This window comes from Chelonia mydas, chromosome 1, assembly GCF_015237465.2.
Source record: "Chelonia mydas isolate rCheMyd1 chromosome 1, rCheMyd1.pri.v2, whole genome shotgun sequence".
Lineage (NCBI taxonomy): Eukaryota > Metazoa > Chordata > Testudines > Cheloniidae > Chelonia > Chelonia mydas.
In genome coordinates, this window is record NC_057849.1 from 255,236,850 (window position 1) to 255,254,900 (window position 18,051).

At 53.3% G+C, this 18,051-nt stretch overlaps 1 protein-coding gene across 1 annotated transcript; it reads right to left on the reverse strand.

Moving 5' to 3' along the window:
* Window positions 1-1,426: 1,426 nt before the first annotated feature.
* BAIAP2L2 (BAR/IMD domain containing adaptor protein 2 like 2) lies at window positions 1,427-18,033 on the reverse strand. Its single transcript, XM_037881423.2, has 14 exons — window positions 15,937-18,033; window positions 13,909-13,984; window positions 13,551-13,637; window positions 12,085-12,146; window positions 10,425-10,496; window positions 9,856-9,972; window positions 9,249-9,395; window positions 8,173-8,325; window positions 7,686-7,827; window positions 7,083-7,293; window positions 6,175-6,246; window positions 5,570-5,750; window positions 2,779-2,819; window positions 1,427-1,545 (listed from the first exon to the last, which is right to left on the reverse strand). The coding sequence occupies exons 1-14, from the start codon at window positions 15,973-15,975 to the stop codon at window positions 1,470-1,472; spliced, it is 1,476 nt and encodes a 491-aa protein (XP_037737351.1). The 5' UTR covers window positions 15,976-18,033; the 3' UTR covers window positions 1,427-1,469.
* Window positions 18,034-18,051: the final 18 nt, after the last annotated feature.

Below are 18,051 nucleotides of genomic sequence, written 5' to 3' on the forward strand. Positions count from 1 at the left end.
TGGCTTTCACAAGAACTCTGGCTCAAAACACACCACAGTGTTCGGTGCTGCTGTGAAGCTGAATTCAAACGAAGGAAAGGAGACATTAGTGAGGTTGCAGTACAGGAGAAGCGAGATTGTAAACGAGATGGAGAGTTGGTGAGGCCAAGAGAAGCAGGCAGGTGGCTCCCGATAGCAAGAGCATTGGAGACCCTTTCCTCCATTTTACCCAGCACCAAGGGGCCACAGCAAGGCTGAGGAGCAAACTCCCGGTCCCTTAGGCAGGTGGAGGCAGAAGACTCAGAGGTTTGTCGAGGTGGTTTAACCACTCGAGCCACACGTATTAGCAAGGCTTAGGCACCATAGGGTATGTCTACACAGCCTGCAGCAGCGAGATTCAGAGCCTAGGTCAACAGCCTGGGGCTCTCGCCATGGCGCTAAAAACAGCCAGGTTGCTATTGCACCTCGGGCTCTGAAGCCAACCCACCTGCCTAGGCTTCCACACCAAGCCCGAAGGTCTACACAGCTACTTCTAGAGCCGTAGTGCGAGCCCCACAAGCCCAAGGCTGTAGATGCAGGTTCTGAGACTGCCACAAGCTGCCGCTTACTGTGTGGACCTACCCAAGGCTAAGCTTTCCCAAATCTTAGTTTCCCTGGTGGACACCTGCCCCTGGCATCCCCCCGGGGAGGCAGACAGGAAGGACGGTGAGAGGAACCAGGACGCACAAGGAGGTTGTGTTTTCCATTTTATTTAAAAAATATATTATTGTTATTATGTACAGAATCAAACAAGGCTGCGCAGCTGGGTTTCCCCTCCCATCTTAATCCAACCCTGGGGCTACCAAGCAAGAGGGTGGAGGAGAGGGCACTGCGAACGGGCAGGCAGCCTCCCCACAAAGCTCTTGGAAACTCAGTGGCCAGTTGCCCAAGGCCCTGGGGCGAGGGGCCGAAAGGAGAAGACCCCTGCCGTGCAGTTATCCGCTGATCCATCGAGCAGGGACCTAACCCCAAACGTAGGTCAGGAATCTGCTCAGTGGCCAAATAATCGTCAGTGCTTTACAACAAAGAGAGTAGGGGCTGGGTAGGGTTCTCCTTTTCCCCTGCCAATAGCGCCCCTTGCAGCGCAGGTGCACAGACCAACGAGAGCCATGCCCTCCTCCAGTTCCCAGTGCTTAGGTATAAGCAACCCCCTGCCCACGCTACCAGCACTGGTATCCCGGGGACGCCTTCCACTCAGCATGACCAGCATCACACATGTCACTCCAAAGAGAACGCCAAAGAAAACCAGGGAATCTATTTACTGCTGGAGAGCGCCAGACACAGGGAGTAAAAACAGAGACGCTCCACCGCTGGGGCCGTGCCCTGAGAAACTGCACTAGGTTAGCGCCAACCCGAGGTCAGGGTGGCCCAGGAATGGGAAAGGACTGTGTTTCTCTAGCACTTCTGCTTCTGTCAACCCCCCAGAATCCGCTGCTTTCCACGGCCTCCTTTCACTGGATGATGGGTGCCGACCGGTCGTTGGTGACGGTGGGGCGCAGTTTTACTGTGGCAAACGGGTTGGTGCCGCTGTAAGGAGAAAGGCAAGAGGAGAAATTAAGGCTCAGGAAAGCCTGTTTCAGTACCACCCGGCCATGGGGCCCTGGCAGGGGCCCCGTCACAGAGAATGTTATGGGGACCCGCTGCAGGGACAGCGGAAAGCTTCCCTGCTGAGAGCGGGAAACAGTCTCATTCGGATGGGGGCCCACTAGGTGCAAGTTATCAATGCCATTAATTATAATACATCCCCGTACTCTCTCCTGGTAACCTTCCTCCTCATGCCCCCTGACAGGTCCATTCCCCTTCCTTCCCTGCATGGGACTGCCCCCCCTCACCTCCTCCTGACAGGGCCATTCCCTCCCTCTCCTCTTCACCCCCTCCTGGTAGAGCCACTCCCCTCCCTCTCCCTGGACAGGAACCCCTCCTCCACCCTGGCACAGTTCACAAGATGAGCAATTAGCCAGTGAAGGAGGAGGAGTTGGAGGGGGGAAGCAATGGTTCAAATAAGAGAGAACAGGGAGGTGACTTGGGCATGCGGCTCCTCCTCTCCCCCTGCCCTTTGGCTGGGGCAAGCAAGAGGTCCCCCTGCTGTTTCAATCTGCCTTGACCATTGGGCAGCATTTCGGAGAGTCGCCTCCTGCCCTGCCAGTCGCCCATCCCATCCCCCACTAGAGAGCTCACCCCACTTTGTATTCTCAGAAAGGTTCAGAGGACAGAGAGGAGATGGCAAAAGCCTGTCAGATCCACCTTGTCATCTCCCTGGGGCTGGTGCAGCTTGCTCACTATGGTACATTTGCTAGTGCCCGTCCAGAATAGTTTTAGTGTCCCTCACGATGGGGTTTCCATACCGCTTCCCTTGGAGACTAAGTGATGATCCAGCAGCCCTCACTGGCCTGACTTTCCTGTCCTAATTTGCTCTTAGTTACTCCCTCCCTTTGGACCCTTCCAAATGGGCAGTTCTGAGGGACCCAATTCATCATCTCCTCAACCTGAGAGCTCTTATTGCAGTTCCCCCAGGAGAGGCCAGAGAGGAGCCTGGGGGGCCTTTCTAGAGCCTGAGTGTTTTTTCCTTCCTCTCATTCATTGTTCTATGATTTTAACAGCGATAGGAGTCAGTCAACAGGGCAGTAATTGTCATGATCACCCTTCCTTCCTTTTTTGGAAGACTGGTACCACACTTGCTTTTCCCCAGGCACCTCCCCAGTTCTCCAGGACTTTCCAAACAATAAGATAAAACCACCAGGGATCCCAGACTTCACTTACCGGGGGAAGAGCTCTGGGGGCTGCTCCTGCACAGCTGACTTCTGCAACAAAACGAGATAAAGGGTCAAAAGCTGAGAGCAAGCACATTGTGCAGGTTAGAGAGAGGCACAAAGGGTGGAGGAGGGAAAGAGACACACACACACACACACACAGTGGGATTTTCAAAAGCACCTAAACAATTAAAAAGCCCAAGTCCCACTAACGGGATGATAGACTCCATATCCCAGTCTCCAATTCCCATTTATTGGACTTGGGCTCCTAAATAGCTTAGGTGCTTTTGAAAAATCCCACTAAAGGAGAATTGCAGAGAACAAATATCCCCCTTTCTGTGCAGGGGGAAGAGGGGATTTTGTCCCTCCACACACAGGCTCCCAGGCCCCCCTCTCTTTCTCAGGGAGGAGGGTGCATTTCTGATCATGGGAGTTTAGGATCCACAGAGCACAGCAAAGAGCAAACAAATGAAACTGGCACTAGAATTCACAGGCCAGCATGGCCAGAGATGCCCCCTCTGATCACAGGAGGGCCTGGGATACCATCTCCCGCCCCCTGCATGCTTCCTACAGCCTCATATATAGGGCCCTACCAAATTCACGGCCATGAAAAACAGGTCACAGACTGTGAAATCTGGTCTTTTATGTGCTTTTACCCAATAGTATACAGATTTCACAGGGGAGACCAGCATATCTCAAACTGGGGGTCCTGACCCAAAAGGGAGTTGCAGGGGGGTCATGATATTGCCACCCTTATGTCTGCACTGGCTTCGGAGCTGGTCAGCCAGAGAGCAGTGGCTGTTGGCCAGGCACCCAGCTCTGAAGGCAGCACCCTGCCAATAGCAGCACAGAAGTAAGGGTGGCAATACCATACCATGTCACCCTCCACCAGCAGCAGCGCAGAAGTAAGGGTGGCTTGGTATGGTGTTGCCATCCTTCCTTCTGTGCTGCTGCTGGCGGTGACGCTGCCTTCAGAGCTGGGCTCCCGGCCAGCAGCTGCCGCTCCCCAGCTGCCCGGCTCTGAAGGCAGCGCCGCCGCCAGCAGCAGTGCAGAAGTAAGAGTAGCAGCATCGCAACCCCCCCTACAATGACCTTGCGACCCCCCACAATGCCTCTTTGGATCAGGACCCTGACAATTATAACACCATGAAATTTCAGATTTAAATAGCTGAACTCATGACATTTACTATTTTTAAAACCCTGTGACTGTGAAATTGACCAAAATGGGCCGTGAATTTGGTAGGGCCCTACTCATAGAATATACAGATACAGCAAGATCCCAACATTCACGGCCCTAAATGGCCTCTGGGCTGCCCTGGAGGGACCAACCCGGAGAGGAGAGGAGAGTTCAGGTGCCACAGCCCATTTCATCCCGGTACCTGCCGAGCCCCCGAAGGGAGTGATAACAACTGGCAATAGTGGGACTTGTGATGCAAATATCTGCCCCACTAGGCGCTGGATTAAGACCCCAACTCATTTCACACAGCTTGCTCCACAGTCATCAGCTGGGATTGACTTTCATTGACTGCTGACCTGCAGCTGGCTCAGAGCCAGAGGAGAAAAGCTCCCACTCCTCGATTACCTGAGGTGTCCAGTTTCCCAGCCTGGGTCTGGATTGGAACCAGTGACTTTTAGGGGGTAGGTTACATGTCCACATCCCAGTCCCCCAAGCTGGGCAGACTGGGGCTTCACCAGAACCACAGACCCAGAGGTGAAAAGCTACATATTCCATTTCTCAATCCCTTGAACCATCCAGGTCCCTCCAGCCTGGGATTGGAACCAATCACCTAGAGAGGACAGGCTCCAAATCCCATCCCCCAATCCCCTGTGCCATCCAAACACATTTCTGCCCTTCACCCTGCCTTCCTGCCCCATTCTGGGTCCAAATTGGGTGAAAGCCTCTGTATTCTATCCCCCACCTTGCTGAGACCCAAATGCGGGCCCTCTGCTCCCAGGCTTTTATTCACCCTTCCCCATCCTCAGCTGCCTTTAGAAGAGGCACCCAAAAGAGCTATCCCTAGCCTTATCAGGGCAAGGAGGTCGGCATCTCTGTCAGCTGGTCTCCAGCCCAGCTCCATCACTCATGGTCCTACTTTTAGCAGAAAGAGCTTCCACCCCGGAGCCACCAGAAACCAGGCTGGGATGTCGTGGAGAAGAGGAGTGAACTGAAGGGCCCCTGCTGCATAATAAAGGGAAGAAGTGAGAGGAGCCCAGAGGCCAGGGCTCTCCCACGGGATAGAGCACAGAGTTTGCTAGGGACAGATGGACAGGAGCTGTGCTGAAGACGACTTCATCTTGCAGGTAGGTGCAAAGGGATGGACGGGAGTAGCTGCAAAGCAGCCCATGCCCAGCAGAGTAGCTGAGATCAGCTAGGGTGGATTCATGGATGACCAGCAGCAGCACTAAAGAGGCCCAGAAGCATGGGAGAGATGGATGAAATCTGTGATTCAGTGAGGTCAGGATGACCCTTCCCTTCCCGCTAAGCCTGGTTGGAGCGGGTGTGTATCATGGCATCCCAGAAATGTAGGGCTGGAAGGGACCTCAAGAGGTCACCAAGTCCAGCTCCCTGCACTGAGGCACTGACTAAACCTAGACCATCCCTGACAGGTGTTTGTCCACCCTGTTCTTAAAACCCTCCCGTGATGGGGGTTTCCACAGCCTCCCTTGGTAACCGGTTAACTATCCTCATAATTAGAAAGGATGTGAAAGCGAAGGTCAGTGTTGGTTGAGGGACACACCCTAACCCACAGATCCCTTCTCACTGCCTTAGCTCAGGTTAGAATAGCACCGCGCCCACTCACCTTGGAATCCGAAGGAGCAGCAGCGCTAACCAAGCTGCTCCGGCAGCTGCCAGCACCACGTGAGGCTGGAGAAGGGCTTGGTGACTGGGGCGGGGCAGCGTTGTGTCGGTAATTTCCTGCTGATGGGACACTGGGGCAATCCAGGCCATCCACGCTGTGACTGCTCCGCAGTGGGAAGGACCTGAACAAGAGCGGAAAGGAGAGATCCCAGGAAGAAAAGGAAGAAGAAAAGGCCAGAATCCAGCTCTGGGGAAGAGTGCTCTGGGGTCTCTCCATACAGCAAATGTGGTCTGGGTCCTCCCCCTTCCCAGGATCTCTCCAGAGGGAATATGTCGGTTTCCACACGGAATATGTACCCCTAGGATTTACCTAACTAGAGATTTAAAGGCCTCTGGAAATATTGTGCCCTTATTGGGAGAGCCGTAAAGGGAGCAACATGTCACAGTTTAATCGAGAAAAGCCATGTCCAAGGGTGCCAATGGCCCTCAGACAAGTTCTTGAGCGTGCTCAAGAGCCGTAGCCTTGATGGGCAGCACCACACAGGACAGTGCATCACACACTTGCGTGAAAGATGTACAAACATGCACTTCAGCAGCTCCCAATACCTGGTGGGCAGTTCCTCCGGGTCTCTTACTCCCTCCAGGGGCTTTACGAAAGCTTCGGGGAACCAGCCGCTCCTAAGGCCCCGGAGACAGAGGGGACAATGAGCCTTTGCAGCAACACGTTTCTTAGCATTCCCTTTCCCTTACGTCGTGGAGTCTGGCCAGGGCACAGGGGCAAACACGCCCATTGCATGGAGGGCCATGATGAGATCTTAAAATGGCCACCAGTCACCGAGCCTTTGCCTTGCGTCTGAGCTGAAAGAACAGCACTTCCAGCAGCACGTGGACCCCCACTAGCACCAGGTCAGGGCCTTCGTTCAGGGACGACTTAGAGGAAAGAGCACCATTTACTAAGCCACCAGCACCTGGGTTTTCCTGGGAGAGCTCCCCCTGCACTGTTGGGAGGGGGCTCCTTTTGGACACTTTTTTGGACAGAGACAAGGCCAACTCCAGAAAGTGAGGACAGTTTTGGAGACTCCCCTGGGACTCTCTTCTGGAAACTCCCCTGCTCCAAAGGTAGACACAGCTGGGACTAATGAACCTCAAACAGAAAGGCAGCATCTGGGTAAGAACTATATGGCGAGCAGGCACCCCACAAATTCCAACCCACACCCTGCCCCACGTTGCCAGTAACCCATGCCCCATATCGGATGCCAGGCCAGGGATAGCACCTGTTGTGCCATTCGGTAACTGTTCCACGTGGTGCCAAGCACTGTGCCGGAGCACTAGCTGCTGCCCATGTAAGTGAGAAACCCCTCGGCTAGACAGCGACCGGCGTTGCCTTTTTTAAGCAGGAAGGCTTGAGGGCAGGGCATTAACCCTTGGAGCCCAGCTCTTCACAGCTGGCTTGCTGCCTTCGCCAAGACCCCCCCTCTAGCCCAGCGCCACGGAGACAGGCCGAGCGCACTTACATGGATGATCCCTCTAGCTTGCCGTACAGCCAGCCGTTCTGCGCCTCTGGGATCAGCACCGTGATGATGTCCCCGAGGTTGAACCCCAGCAAGGTGCGGTTGGTGCCAGCAGAGTGGGGCACAATTGTCTGGACTCTAAACACGTTGCTGCCTCCTCCTGCCCGCTCCCCGAAGGAGCTGGAGCGCGAGCGCTGGCTGGCGGAGAGTGAGCCTGCCAGGAGCCGCCAAGGCGTGAGAGGATTCAGAGGGCTTCTTTCAACCCCAGACTCCCCCTGCAAGATCCCAGCCTGGCTAGGAGGGACCCACCACTGAAGGAGTGAGAAGCCTCCATTGTCCATTAGGACCTGGGCTTCCCTATCCCACTCACACAGCTTCCCTAAAGGAGCCCTGCCCCTGCCCGTTTGGCTCCCTGTTCATTCACTTGTGGCCTTCACCCCCACCCTCCATATACCCTGCCCTCTCGCCCTTGCATAGAACAGGTGCCCAAGTGCACCCTGGGACAAATGCATTATGGACAGATTTGTCCCTCCCAAATCCAGCCTGTACCTGCTCAAATAAGGTACAACCAGCCTCACACCACTACCCCCATCTACCCAGTCTTACCAGCAGATGAAGTCTTCTGCAGACCTCTCCTGGTTGGCTCTGGCTGAGGAGAGGGTCTAAGAAGTTCTGCAGGCTCCTGGGGGAAGGGGCTTGAACTACGTCCAGTCATGACTGAGCCAAAATCTCCCAGAGGCCTCTGAGGCTGTTGGAAGGAAATGAAGGTGAGCGTGAGCACCACACAGAGGAGATCTCTCTTCGAGAGAAGCCTGGTCCCTAAAGGATTGTATCCTTCCCCACCCCCAAGCTTTCCCCACCCAGCCCCCACACCTCGTCTTGTATAGCTAATGCTACCAAGGGAGGAAAATCAGGTGAGGCCTGGAGGTATAGATAAATGGGGTACACAGGGGATTGCCTCCCACCCCTCAAAAAATAACAGACCCTGGGAAAAAGCTGGGCTGACCCTCTGTTCTGGGATCTCGGCCCTGGGAGGGGCCATCCCAGGCACCCCCCCATTACTGGACAGATCATTTGTTGGCATTTTTCTCACCATGTCGAGGTGGCTGGGAGTCAGGCGGCCTGACGGGTACCCCTGGCCATGGGAGGCACTGAGCAGGCTCGGGGAGTGTCTGCTGCTTGGATTGCGGCTGGCCTCCAACTGCTCCTTCCACTTTGGCACCTTGCTCTGGATGATGCCACAAGCCTGGGGAAAGAGAGAGAGGAGAGATCAGGGGGAGAATGGGAGCAGACCAGCTGTGAGGGGGAAAGGGGAAATTAAAGAGTGAGGACCCAAAACAAGCTGCAACCTGTACCCAAGTGCATTGCCATCCGCAGGTTGAGGCAGGTGAGACACCCTCGCCACTCTACGAGCCCCTCAATCCTGATTGGCAGAGGGCCGACTGTTCTGTAACTCCCATCAGGCCTGACATACTCACTACCCCAACACACTGCTGTCACGGCATTTATCTGTGACAAGTGTTGTGTGAAGTATCAGCTCAAAGCTGGTGACACACCGGTCATGAATCTCATCGTGTGATGGACGGTGTGTAAAGAGCTATGTACATGTGCCAGAAATGCGTTATGCTTTGGGGGCAGACCTCATGAACAAGTTTGTCCTAGACAAAGGAATGTTGATTTGCCTGCTTGCCTTGGTCTATGATGTCAATTGAGCATGATGATGCCAGAGACAATTTGCCTTGGAGGTAAACACCAGTTATCAGGAGGATGGGGCAATAGCATGACATTGGCACACTGCAGGATACCGCAGTCTGAACCCCGGCGGGTCATCCTAACTCTTAAGGAAAAGGCAATGAACTTTGAGGGGTATAAAGAAAAGCAGAAGGGCCTCTTGTGAACCATCACTTAGTGGACAAAGAGGCAGCGCTCTCTGTATCTTCGAACGGTGGATCCCCACCATGTGGGTTGGTGATGCGGAAAAGCTGCTTTAGGTAAGAAACTTTTCTTAGACAAGGATTGTAAGCTACACATCCCCACATAGAATCATGGAAATGTAGGACTGGAAGGGACCTCAAGAGGTCTTCTAGTCCAGTCCCCTGTACTCAAGGCAGGACAAAGGGGCTATAGCTATGTCCCTCCCCCCAACCTCAGGTCAAGCCCCCTCCTTACCCTGCTGTACACCTGGAGGAAGGTGCTGGAGAGCAGCTGGTGCTTTTCAGCCAGGAAGCGGTAGCGGCGCTTCTCCTCCAGCGCGGCAGCCCGCTGGCTCTCAGAGACAAATGCCTGCATCTCTGACTGCAAGCGCCTCACATTCTCCTGGGTGGACAAGCGGAGGAGGGATTGATGTCAGTGCAGCACCCTGAGTCTGCACAGAGCAGTATTTGGGGGCATACACCCAGGGTTCCCCTCACATGACTGGGTCATCAGCCTTTACAACCCCTTTGTTATGCTGAAGCAGCATACAACATTTATAGGGATCTGGCCCCTAATCTTATTTTAGTCTTTCCACGCAGTTTGCCTCAGAAACATTCTGCAGGAGGGAGTTCCACAGATTTAACGGTACCCTGTGTGAAAAAGTATGTCTCCTATCTGTGTGTCAGCTTGCTGTCTTTTGCATCTCAGGGAGCGCCCCCTTGCATTCTAAGGAAGGGAGAGACAAGCTAGAAGCTATCTAGGGCTCTGGAGGCATCATCAGCATCAGCTTGTGATGACCACTCTCCTCAATTCAGACTCGCCTGCATCTCAGGGCCATCCTTACCTCCCCTTCATTTCCCACCTTCATTTCCCAGGTGTTTTTGTCTCGAGTCCTCTCCATCCTCCACAGCTCCGACATGCACTTCTCCAGGTTGGCAGCCCTGTGCTGATACTCCAGTTCGTACTGCTGATGGCTGTCCTGCCGAGAGCACAGAAGGAGACCAGAAACTATGAGGAACGTTTTCTAAAGCGGGGAGTCTAAATCTCATTGAAAGTCAATGGGCGTAAATTCCTTTTGAAAATGGGACTTAGGAGCCCAGTGAATCCTAGCAACTCCAAAGGAGAGCTGGCCAAGTCAGCCCATGAGGACATGGCAGCTAGGCAGAAGGAAAGTCTCTCTTTCTCCAGTTGGCGAGAGACACTCCCCAACCTCTGCCCCAGGGAAAGCCTGGAATATCCTTGAAAACGCCTCAGGGATGAAACAATGATCTAAACCAGCGAGAAGGTGAAAGCCTGAGCTGTGCTAAGGGACTCAAAGGAGGGAGGGGCACAGTGAGGGTGTGGGGAGAGAGCTCCAGCACCCTGCTTAGGGGTAAGGGAGGGGGCAGCCTGCAAAGAGCTCAGGAGGGACAGGGAAGGACTGGGGCTCACCTTGATGAACTGCATGTCCAGCTTGGTGTTTTTCTCTATGTGCTGCAGCAGGTCTTTGTGGAACGTCTGAGCCTAGACGTGACAGAGAAGTTGTTACAAACCGCCCCTAGCAACTGGTGTTACTGGGCACTGCTGACAGGTGGGGGGTGGGAGGACCCGAAACGGGAGAGTTAGGGAGTGCCCAGGAGAAACCCCACTCCTCTGCCTCCTGATGGACACGCTTAGCCAGGCACCTGCAGACAGAGAGTCGATACCGCTTTTCCTCCCACCTTTTGTCTTGTCTATCCAAACGGAAAGCTCTCAGGGGCGAAGGCTGTCTCTCCATGTAGGTTGGGACCTCTAGACACTGCTGTCATATCAATAACAACCGCACAGCTGGGAAAGGGTTAACATCCTTGTTTTTACACAAGTCCTCCCCATTCTACCCCCACCACCAACAGCACTACCAGGGAGGGAGATGGAAATATTGGCACATCAGAACTGGATGCTGCTTAGATTACATCCCCCTCCTAGGTTTTCGACTGGAACACCTGGTCGAAAAGGGACCCTGGCGGCTCTGGTCAGCACTGCTGACCGGGCTGTTAAAAGTCCAGTCAGCAGCGCAGGGGGGCTAAGGCAGGCTCCCTACCTGCTGTGGCTCCACACAGCTCCCGGAAGCAGCAGCATGGCCCACCTCCGGCTCCTGTGCACCGGCTCTGCAGCTCCCATTGGCCGGGAACTGCAGCTGCGGGGACAGCACCTGTGGACGAGGCAGCACGCAGAGCTTCCTGGCTGTGCCTCTACGTAGGAGCCGGAGCGGGGACATGCCGCTGCTTCTGGGAGCTGCTTGAGGTAAGCGCCACCTGGAGCCTGCACCCCGATCCCCTCCCACACCTCAACCCCCTGTCCCAGCCCTGATCCTCCTTCTGCCCTCAGTCCCATCCCGGAGCACCCACCTGCATTCCAAACCCCTCATCCACAGCCCCACCCCAGAGCCCACACCCCCAGCCGCAGCCTGCACCCCCTCCCACATCGCAACCCCTGCCCCAGCCCGGATCCCACTCCCACCTTCTGAACCCCTCAATCCCAGCCCGGAGCACCCTCCTGCACCCCAAACCCCTGATACCCAGCCCCACCCCAGAGTCTTCAACCTCAGCCACAGTCCTCACCCGCCCTCATGCCCCAACCCCCTGCCCCAGCCCTGATCCCCATCACCCTCCAAACCCCTCAGTCCCAGTCTGGAGCCCCCTCCTACACCCCAAATCCCTCATCCCCGGCCCCACACCAGAGCTCGCACCCTCAGCTGGAACCCTCACACTCCACCCCCAGCACCCAACCCTCTGCCCCAGCCTGGTGAAAATGAGTGAATGAGTGAGGGTGGGAAGAGTGAGCGACAGAGGGAGGGGGGGATGGAGTGAGAGGGGGCAGGGCCTCAGAAAAGGAGCAGGGCCTCAAAGGGGGGGGGGGCAAGAGTGTTCGGTTTTGTGTAAGTAGAAAGTTGGCAACCCTACCCCCTCCCCCAGTTCTGTTCACCACAAACTGGGAGCAACCCACCCGAAACTCGGTATGGAAACAACAGGTGGCATCTGGCCACCGCAGCTCCATAAAAAACTGCTCCATTAGGCCCAGCATACAGCTACAGGCTGCTCCCAGTAGAGATGGGCCATGGCAAGATACTCACCACTACTTCCAGGTCAGAGTTCATATGCCTGTGGGTGTCAGACATCTGTATCAAAATTTGACCTTCAAGAAGAGAGATCAAAGTATCATAATCAGACCTTCCTCCTTGTGTGCATCATTCTCCCCCAGAGTTAGAACAAAGGGGCCATTAGCACTAATCGCCACTGTTAGATGACTGGGCACAGCGTTATCTTGGTGCAAAAGTCCAACTACTATCGCTATGCATAAGCTGTCTGCTAGGGCTGGGTCCAAGGTGTGAGGAGAGGGTTTCAGCCAATTCGCTTCATTCTATAACAGCTGCTCAATCCCTTTCTATGATTTCACTGATTACCCTCAGAATCTGCATGTTATAAACCACACCCAAGGGCTAGTAGCTTAGCGTGCGGTGGGAAACCGTGGTACCAGCTCCCGGTCTCCCAGTCTCTTGCATAGTGGAGTTAGCAAGGGGTTGGAAGGCTGGGATCTGTGCCCCAGGGCAAGCCGTTGTGTACTTCACAGCAAGCCACATCGACCCTGGATTCTGCACGACACTGCGGCAGCAGGCTGAAAATTTGGTGACAGCTTCATCTACATTAAATATCCTGTTTGTAAAGAATGCAGAATTAAATATGCTAGCACGCTTAGTGGCGCCCGCCCTACGTGGCTTATTTTGATATTACAGTCCATTTAGTTTACACTGTCCCCATGTTTTCCGTTTGAGATGTGCCACAAATTTTTGTATGAATAAGTTGTGACGGATGGGGGTAGTTAGAGTGATGGGCTGCTGAGTAGGAAGCAACTGGGGGTCTGAGGAAGGCATGGGAGACAGTTCGGGACTGGGAGATAAGCACGTTCAGCTGGATCTTTTTGTTAACGTGATCAGCAGTGAAATAGTTAAATTGACATCTTTAGGTTTCAGAGTTAACCCACACAGGTGAATGGGGGCTGCCTCCCGTCTCGCCGAGTTCTCGATTCAGGCTGGCTGCAGACTCACTAAGGCAGCACAGCGTCGTTACGGTTGGTTCATGTATTCAGAGTTTCCCTCAGCGCCAGGAGGATGCGGAACATGGTGTGTGTGACATGACAGCTGGGACGCTTGGATCAGAATGCTGCAGCCAGGGCTGTGCGATCCCCAGGGCTCCGTGCGCTGCTCTACCATGGAGAGCAGGAGGCCTGGGCTTCCGTCTCTGAAGCGGGTGGGACATGGGGAGGCTGGGCCTAGTGCTCTGCGGGGGTCAGTGCTCTGCAAGGCCATGTACGAAGCCCGGCTTTCAGGCCTCGGGATCAGTGGGGGCTGGGAGTGCTGCACGCACCGGGCCTAGCGCATCAGGGGTTGTCATGCAGGAGACTCAGGCTCCTTTCCCAGTGCGGTCCTTCATTCCTCATGCCGCTCGGTGAGATGGGAGCACTGGGGCGGGGATGGGATGGAGAGGAGGTCAACATTTCAAATTGACCTGCCTCCCAGAGACGGTCATTGGAGAAACTTACCCAGCATTTGTGAGGTAGAGCTCTGCAGGGCTTGCTCCCCAATCTTCTGTATTGCCTTAAAATAGACTTCCGCCGCCTTAGAGAGTGCTGCAGAAATACAAGGAGAGAGGGCAGCTGGATTAAAGCTTCCCTAAATGACCCTGCTCCATCCTTGTCCTCTGCCCCCTTTTTCTTCAACTCGTCCCTTCTTTGCCACCTCCCGTCCTCATCACCTATCCTCTGGCCTACCCACAAGCTCAGACCAGCCCCAGGAGCACAGACTGACGCCCCCCCCACCTGCCAACTGAGGGCGATGCCCATGGACACAATCCCAGCTGTCCCCCCACTAGGCACAGGTGGGAGACGAGACAGCACTCACCGTGGAAAGTGCGTAAGTAGTTGTTGCCCAGGTAGACCAGGTTCTCCAGGGCAGGGTTAAACTGCTCCAAGATGTTCTGTCATCCATCCGAGTTAGGGAGAGGGGTGAAAGAACACAACAGGTTAATGCGATCCTCCTGCATGCCCATAGGATGAAAGAGGCCTGTGCCCTCCTTATGTGATTCATCCCACAGAGCAGCGGCCTACCTATCCCACCAATCTCTGGTTTCAGGCTCAGACACCCTCCTCATTGGGGAGGTCCAGTGCTTGCATCTTCTCTTCTAGCTGAGAGCAAACATCGGGGTGGAGTGATCAGGAGCTCGCCCTTCCCTCTGAACTTTCCCAAATGCTATTACTGTCACCCAGAATCTAGTGGGTTTCTTTCCTACCTCAGGGATGGGCATCACTTCCTGGCAACCATGTCATGAGCATCAGGGCCCCATAGGTTGATAAGAGTCAAGTAATGGGGCAGTCCTAACCCAGCCTCATAGGTCCATTTACTGTATTAACAAGGTGGGCAGTGTGCACAGCACCCCTTATTGCACGCCACGCAGGGGCAGAAGTCTGGAAATTCAGATGTGGGATTTAAGCACTGCACAAAATTGAGGAGACGAGCCCAGCACAGAAAGGAAGCACCCTCCCTTGTACATTCCAACCCAGCTGGGCATGGTTGTGTGCAGGGTTCTTTTAGAAAGAGCTCCGATCCTGGCAGCATCTTTACCAAAAAGGTGCATTGTATAATTTGATCTGTACATCGGAGACCAGTGAGATCGATCTGGTCACTAGGGCAAGGAGCTGCACAGCCACTAATCTACCCTCAACTTGAGGTCAGAGAAACTAGTGTCTGGGCATGTTTGATTCTCCAGAGAGTTTTAACACTTGTCTACGTTCACTGGCACTCTCTACTGTTGAAAGGGTTTTTTTTTCTTCCCTCAAAATTCACTGTAAGAGGCTAATTATAAGCAGGTCCCATGCTGTGTGCGCACAGGCGGATGTACACCTGTAACTAGAAAAACACCTGTAACAACATGCATTCACGGAGGGGGACAGTAATTGGCCTGGACATATATCAGTACTCACTAATCCTTGGTGGCTCTTCAGACACACACAGATTTTCACACCAGTCATGCAGAGCACACACAGGGGAGCTCTCTGGCCAATTTCTAACACATAAAGAAAAGGAGTACTTGTGGCACCTTAGAGACTAGTCTCTAAGGTGCCACAAGTACTCCTTTTCTTTTTGCGAATACAGACTTACACGGCTGTTACTCTGAAACCTTTCTATCACATGCCGTCCCTGGACACCTTCAATACAGCCCCCCCCACCCCCACAGAACACAGGTGTTGAGACAGGTCTTTCCTATTAGGTAACACGTAATTTACCCCTCCATTGCCAAGGCAGAATTACTCCCCACTGTGTATTCTCCAGGGCTTTGATCAGTCTAGTTTTATAGGTCCCAAGCAATGGGGCTTCCACCATTTCCCTGGGAGAATATTCCACAGTCCAGTAGATCCTCACTGTCTAGAAAGGATTCCTAAGATCAGCCAAAATGTTTCTCAGTTTCAACCTGTTTCTTTCCTGCTCTACCCTTTTGGCTCACTTCAAACAATCTCCCTCCCTCCCTTCTGGGACAGCCCCCCAGCTGAGCCTCTCTAGCTCTCCCATAGCAGGGATTCACTGGGAAACGTGCTCTGTCTTAATACACCAGAATGCCCCAAGGTTAGCCCCAGCACCGCTGGGTTCCGCGCTGAATTACACCACGCACCCTGTCGGCCATTAGTCTGTTCTCACACCAGACCAGGATTCATAGAGGCTTGGAACTACAGCAGTTTACACCAGCTGAGGATCTGGCCCACAGATTTTCAAAGCAAATTAAATCAATTAATCTTAATTTAATCTCCCCCACAGAACATTGTGTTTCTCTTGTGCTTTTAAATCCTTTATGAAGGATCTCCCAACCCCCATGCATCTCTCGCCAATTGGGAACAGCCCTTTCACTCCACAGCCTGCAGGGAGGTAACAGCTCACCTTATAGATGGAGATTGTGGATCTGTAGGACTGCTCCATCTCACCAGCCTTTTGCAGGGAGGCGAGGGGCTCCCAGAGATCGAGAAGTTGGTGGGCAGAGGATGTGTTGTCCTCAAAACTCTCCTAAGAATCCAATTGCAAGGACCTAGATGGGTTGAGACTGTCTCTGCCTGGCACAGCAGGACACCAGGAAGAAACATGTCCGATGTGAAGGGATGAGAATGCCACAAGGAGGTTTAATAATTCACCAGTCAGGATGTTAGAACTTGATCCTTGAATGTAACCAGACACCGAGGAGAGAGGAACCCTGTGACGGCCATGAGGGTCATGTGACCTTCTCCTTTAATTATTTATTGCAGGTTTCAATATACAGCTTGCCCCCCATACCATCACATACTGGTCCAGCCGTCTTCACTATGCCTCACCACTGTGACACAGATGCCAATTGGTGCCAATGGGGAAAGGGTTCACTGTTCTTTACAAGCACCTCCTGTCTCAGACCTCACAAACTCACTACACCTAATACACCGCTTTCATGGTCTTTATCCATAAAGGGTAGCATGTGAGATCTCTACTGAATGCTTGTAACTTATCAATACTCATAATCATTGTGAGATGTGTGTACGAGTGATGTTTAAGGAATAATGTAGTTATACAGAAAAACACGCCCTTATGGCCTTGGATTGAAAGTGAATCACCAGGAAATAATGTGTCTCAGTGATGGCCCATTCACGTGGGAGGAAGTTGTCACCCTGTATTGCTCAGTTGTCCACCTTTGCACCAACCCAGAAAAGTCAATGGAAAACCAGCGAAGTATAAACACTGGAAAAAATTTGGCACTGGCAGTGGAAAGGATGGCAGGACGGCGAGGGGATCGCCCTGTCTGTGAATAAAGACAAGAGACTTATTCAGGAGATCACAGGGTGGAGAGACACTCTGCACCCATTCACTGAGGAGGTAACTCGATGAGTGGGGGTGCTTCATGGAAGACTGGATCTTAGCTCCTTGGGGGCAGCAAATGCTGCAAATGCCTGAACTTTGGGCTGAGCATCTATTTGACTAGATGGGGAAGGTAACTGTGAATAAGTGTAGGCCCTTCTTCACATTTCATGATTTTGTTTTGTATGGTGCCATTTGTTTCCATCACAAACTTGTTTCTATTGAATCTCTTTTTGTTCTTAAATAAATGTCCTCTTGTTTTACTATAATTCTTCCCTTGGGAATGGAGATTTCTGGGGGTATCCAGTGATAAGGGACTGGACACCACAGGGGGACACTTTGAAGGCTCAGAGGCTGGGGAGCCTTCATAGTCAACCTGCAGGGCAAAGGCAGGGCCCGTACAGCCCAGAGGAGAGCGCCTGAGTGGCTGACAGGCTGGTTGTGTTAGGGAGCTAACACCCAGCTGGCACAGGCAAGACTCCCTGCACTGGAGGCTGCTGGCAACAGCCCTGTGTGCCCCAAGAAGAGTCATAACCACCTCCCTTCCCAACTCTCAGAGAAACAAAACTTGCTCAACCTGCACCACCAAGCCTGACTAGTGGCCTTCGTTTAACTCCCTCATGCTTGCAACCTGGTCTGACTGGCATCCCTACTCCAAGAGACCACACCTCTGCCCACAACATATCAAACAGACCCCAGGCCCAGCACAGCTCTCTGAGGTGGGGGAAGCACCTCTCTTTACAGGTGCCAACAACCATCTTTTGGATGAAATGCAGGAGAATTAACACCCTAATGCCTCATGATCATTAGATTCCAATGCACTTTGGTGTATCCTCTATTCTCCTGACCCAGTTCCAACTGGGTCATTACAGACTGCTTGCCTGAAACACCTGGAGAGCTGTGGGATGTTGCTGTGCATTCTTAAACAGCCATTACATTCCACCCGAGAAGAGGCTGCACTTCACTGGTGATTGATCCCTTCATACAGATAGAGGGCAGGATTCTGCTCATACACACATTGGTGTAAATCAAGAGTGATTTTGCTGCAATCAGTGGAATTACACTGGTGTAAAATGACAGGTTTCAGAGTAGCAGCCGTGTTAGTCTGTATTCGCAAAAAGAAAAGGAGGACTTGTGGCACCTTAGAGACTAACACATTTATTTGAGCATAAGCTT

What these genes read in the sequence shown, in the direction of transcription:
- BAIAP2L2 (XM_037881423.2), bottom strand. Translation starts at nt 15,975, where the DNA reads ATGGAGCAGTCCTACAGATCCACAATCTCCATCTATAAG. An exon ending in CCACAATCTCCATCTATAAG is followed by an intron (nt 13,985 to 15,936) that starts GTGAGCTGTTAC and finishes GATGGATGACAG; the next exon opens with AACATCTTGGAGCAGTTTAA. An exon ending in AAGCTAGAGGGATCATCCAT is followed by an intron (nt 6,247 to 7,082) that starts GTAAGTGCGCTC and finishes CCGGGGCCTTAG; the next exon opens with GAGCGGCTGGTTCCCCGAAG.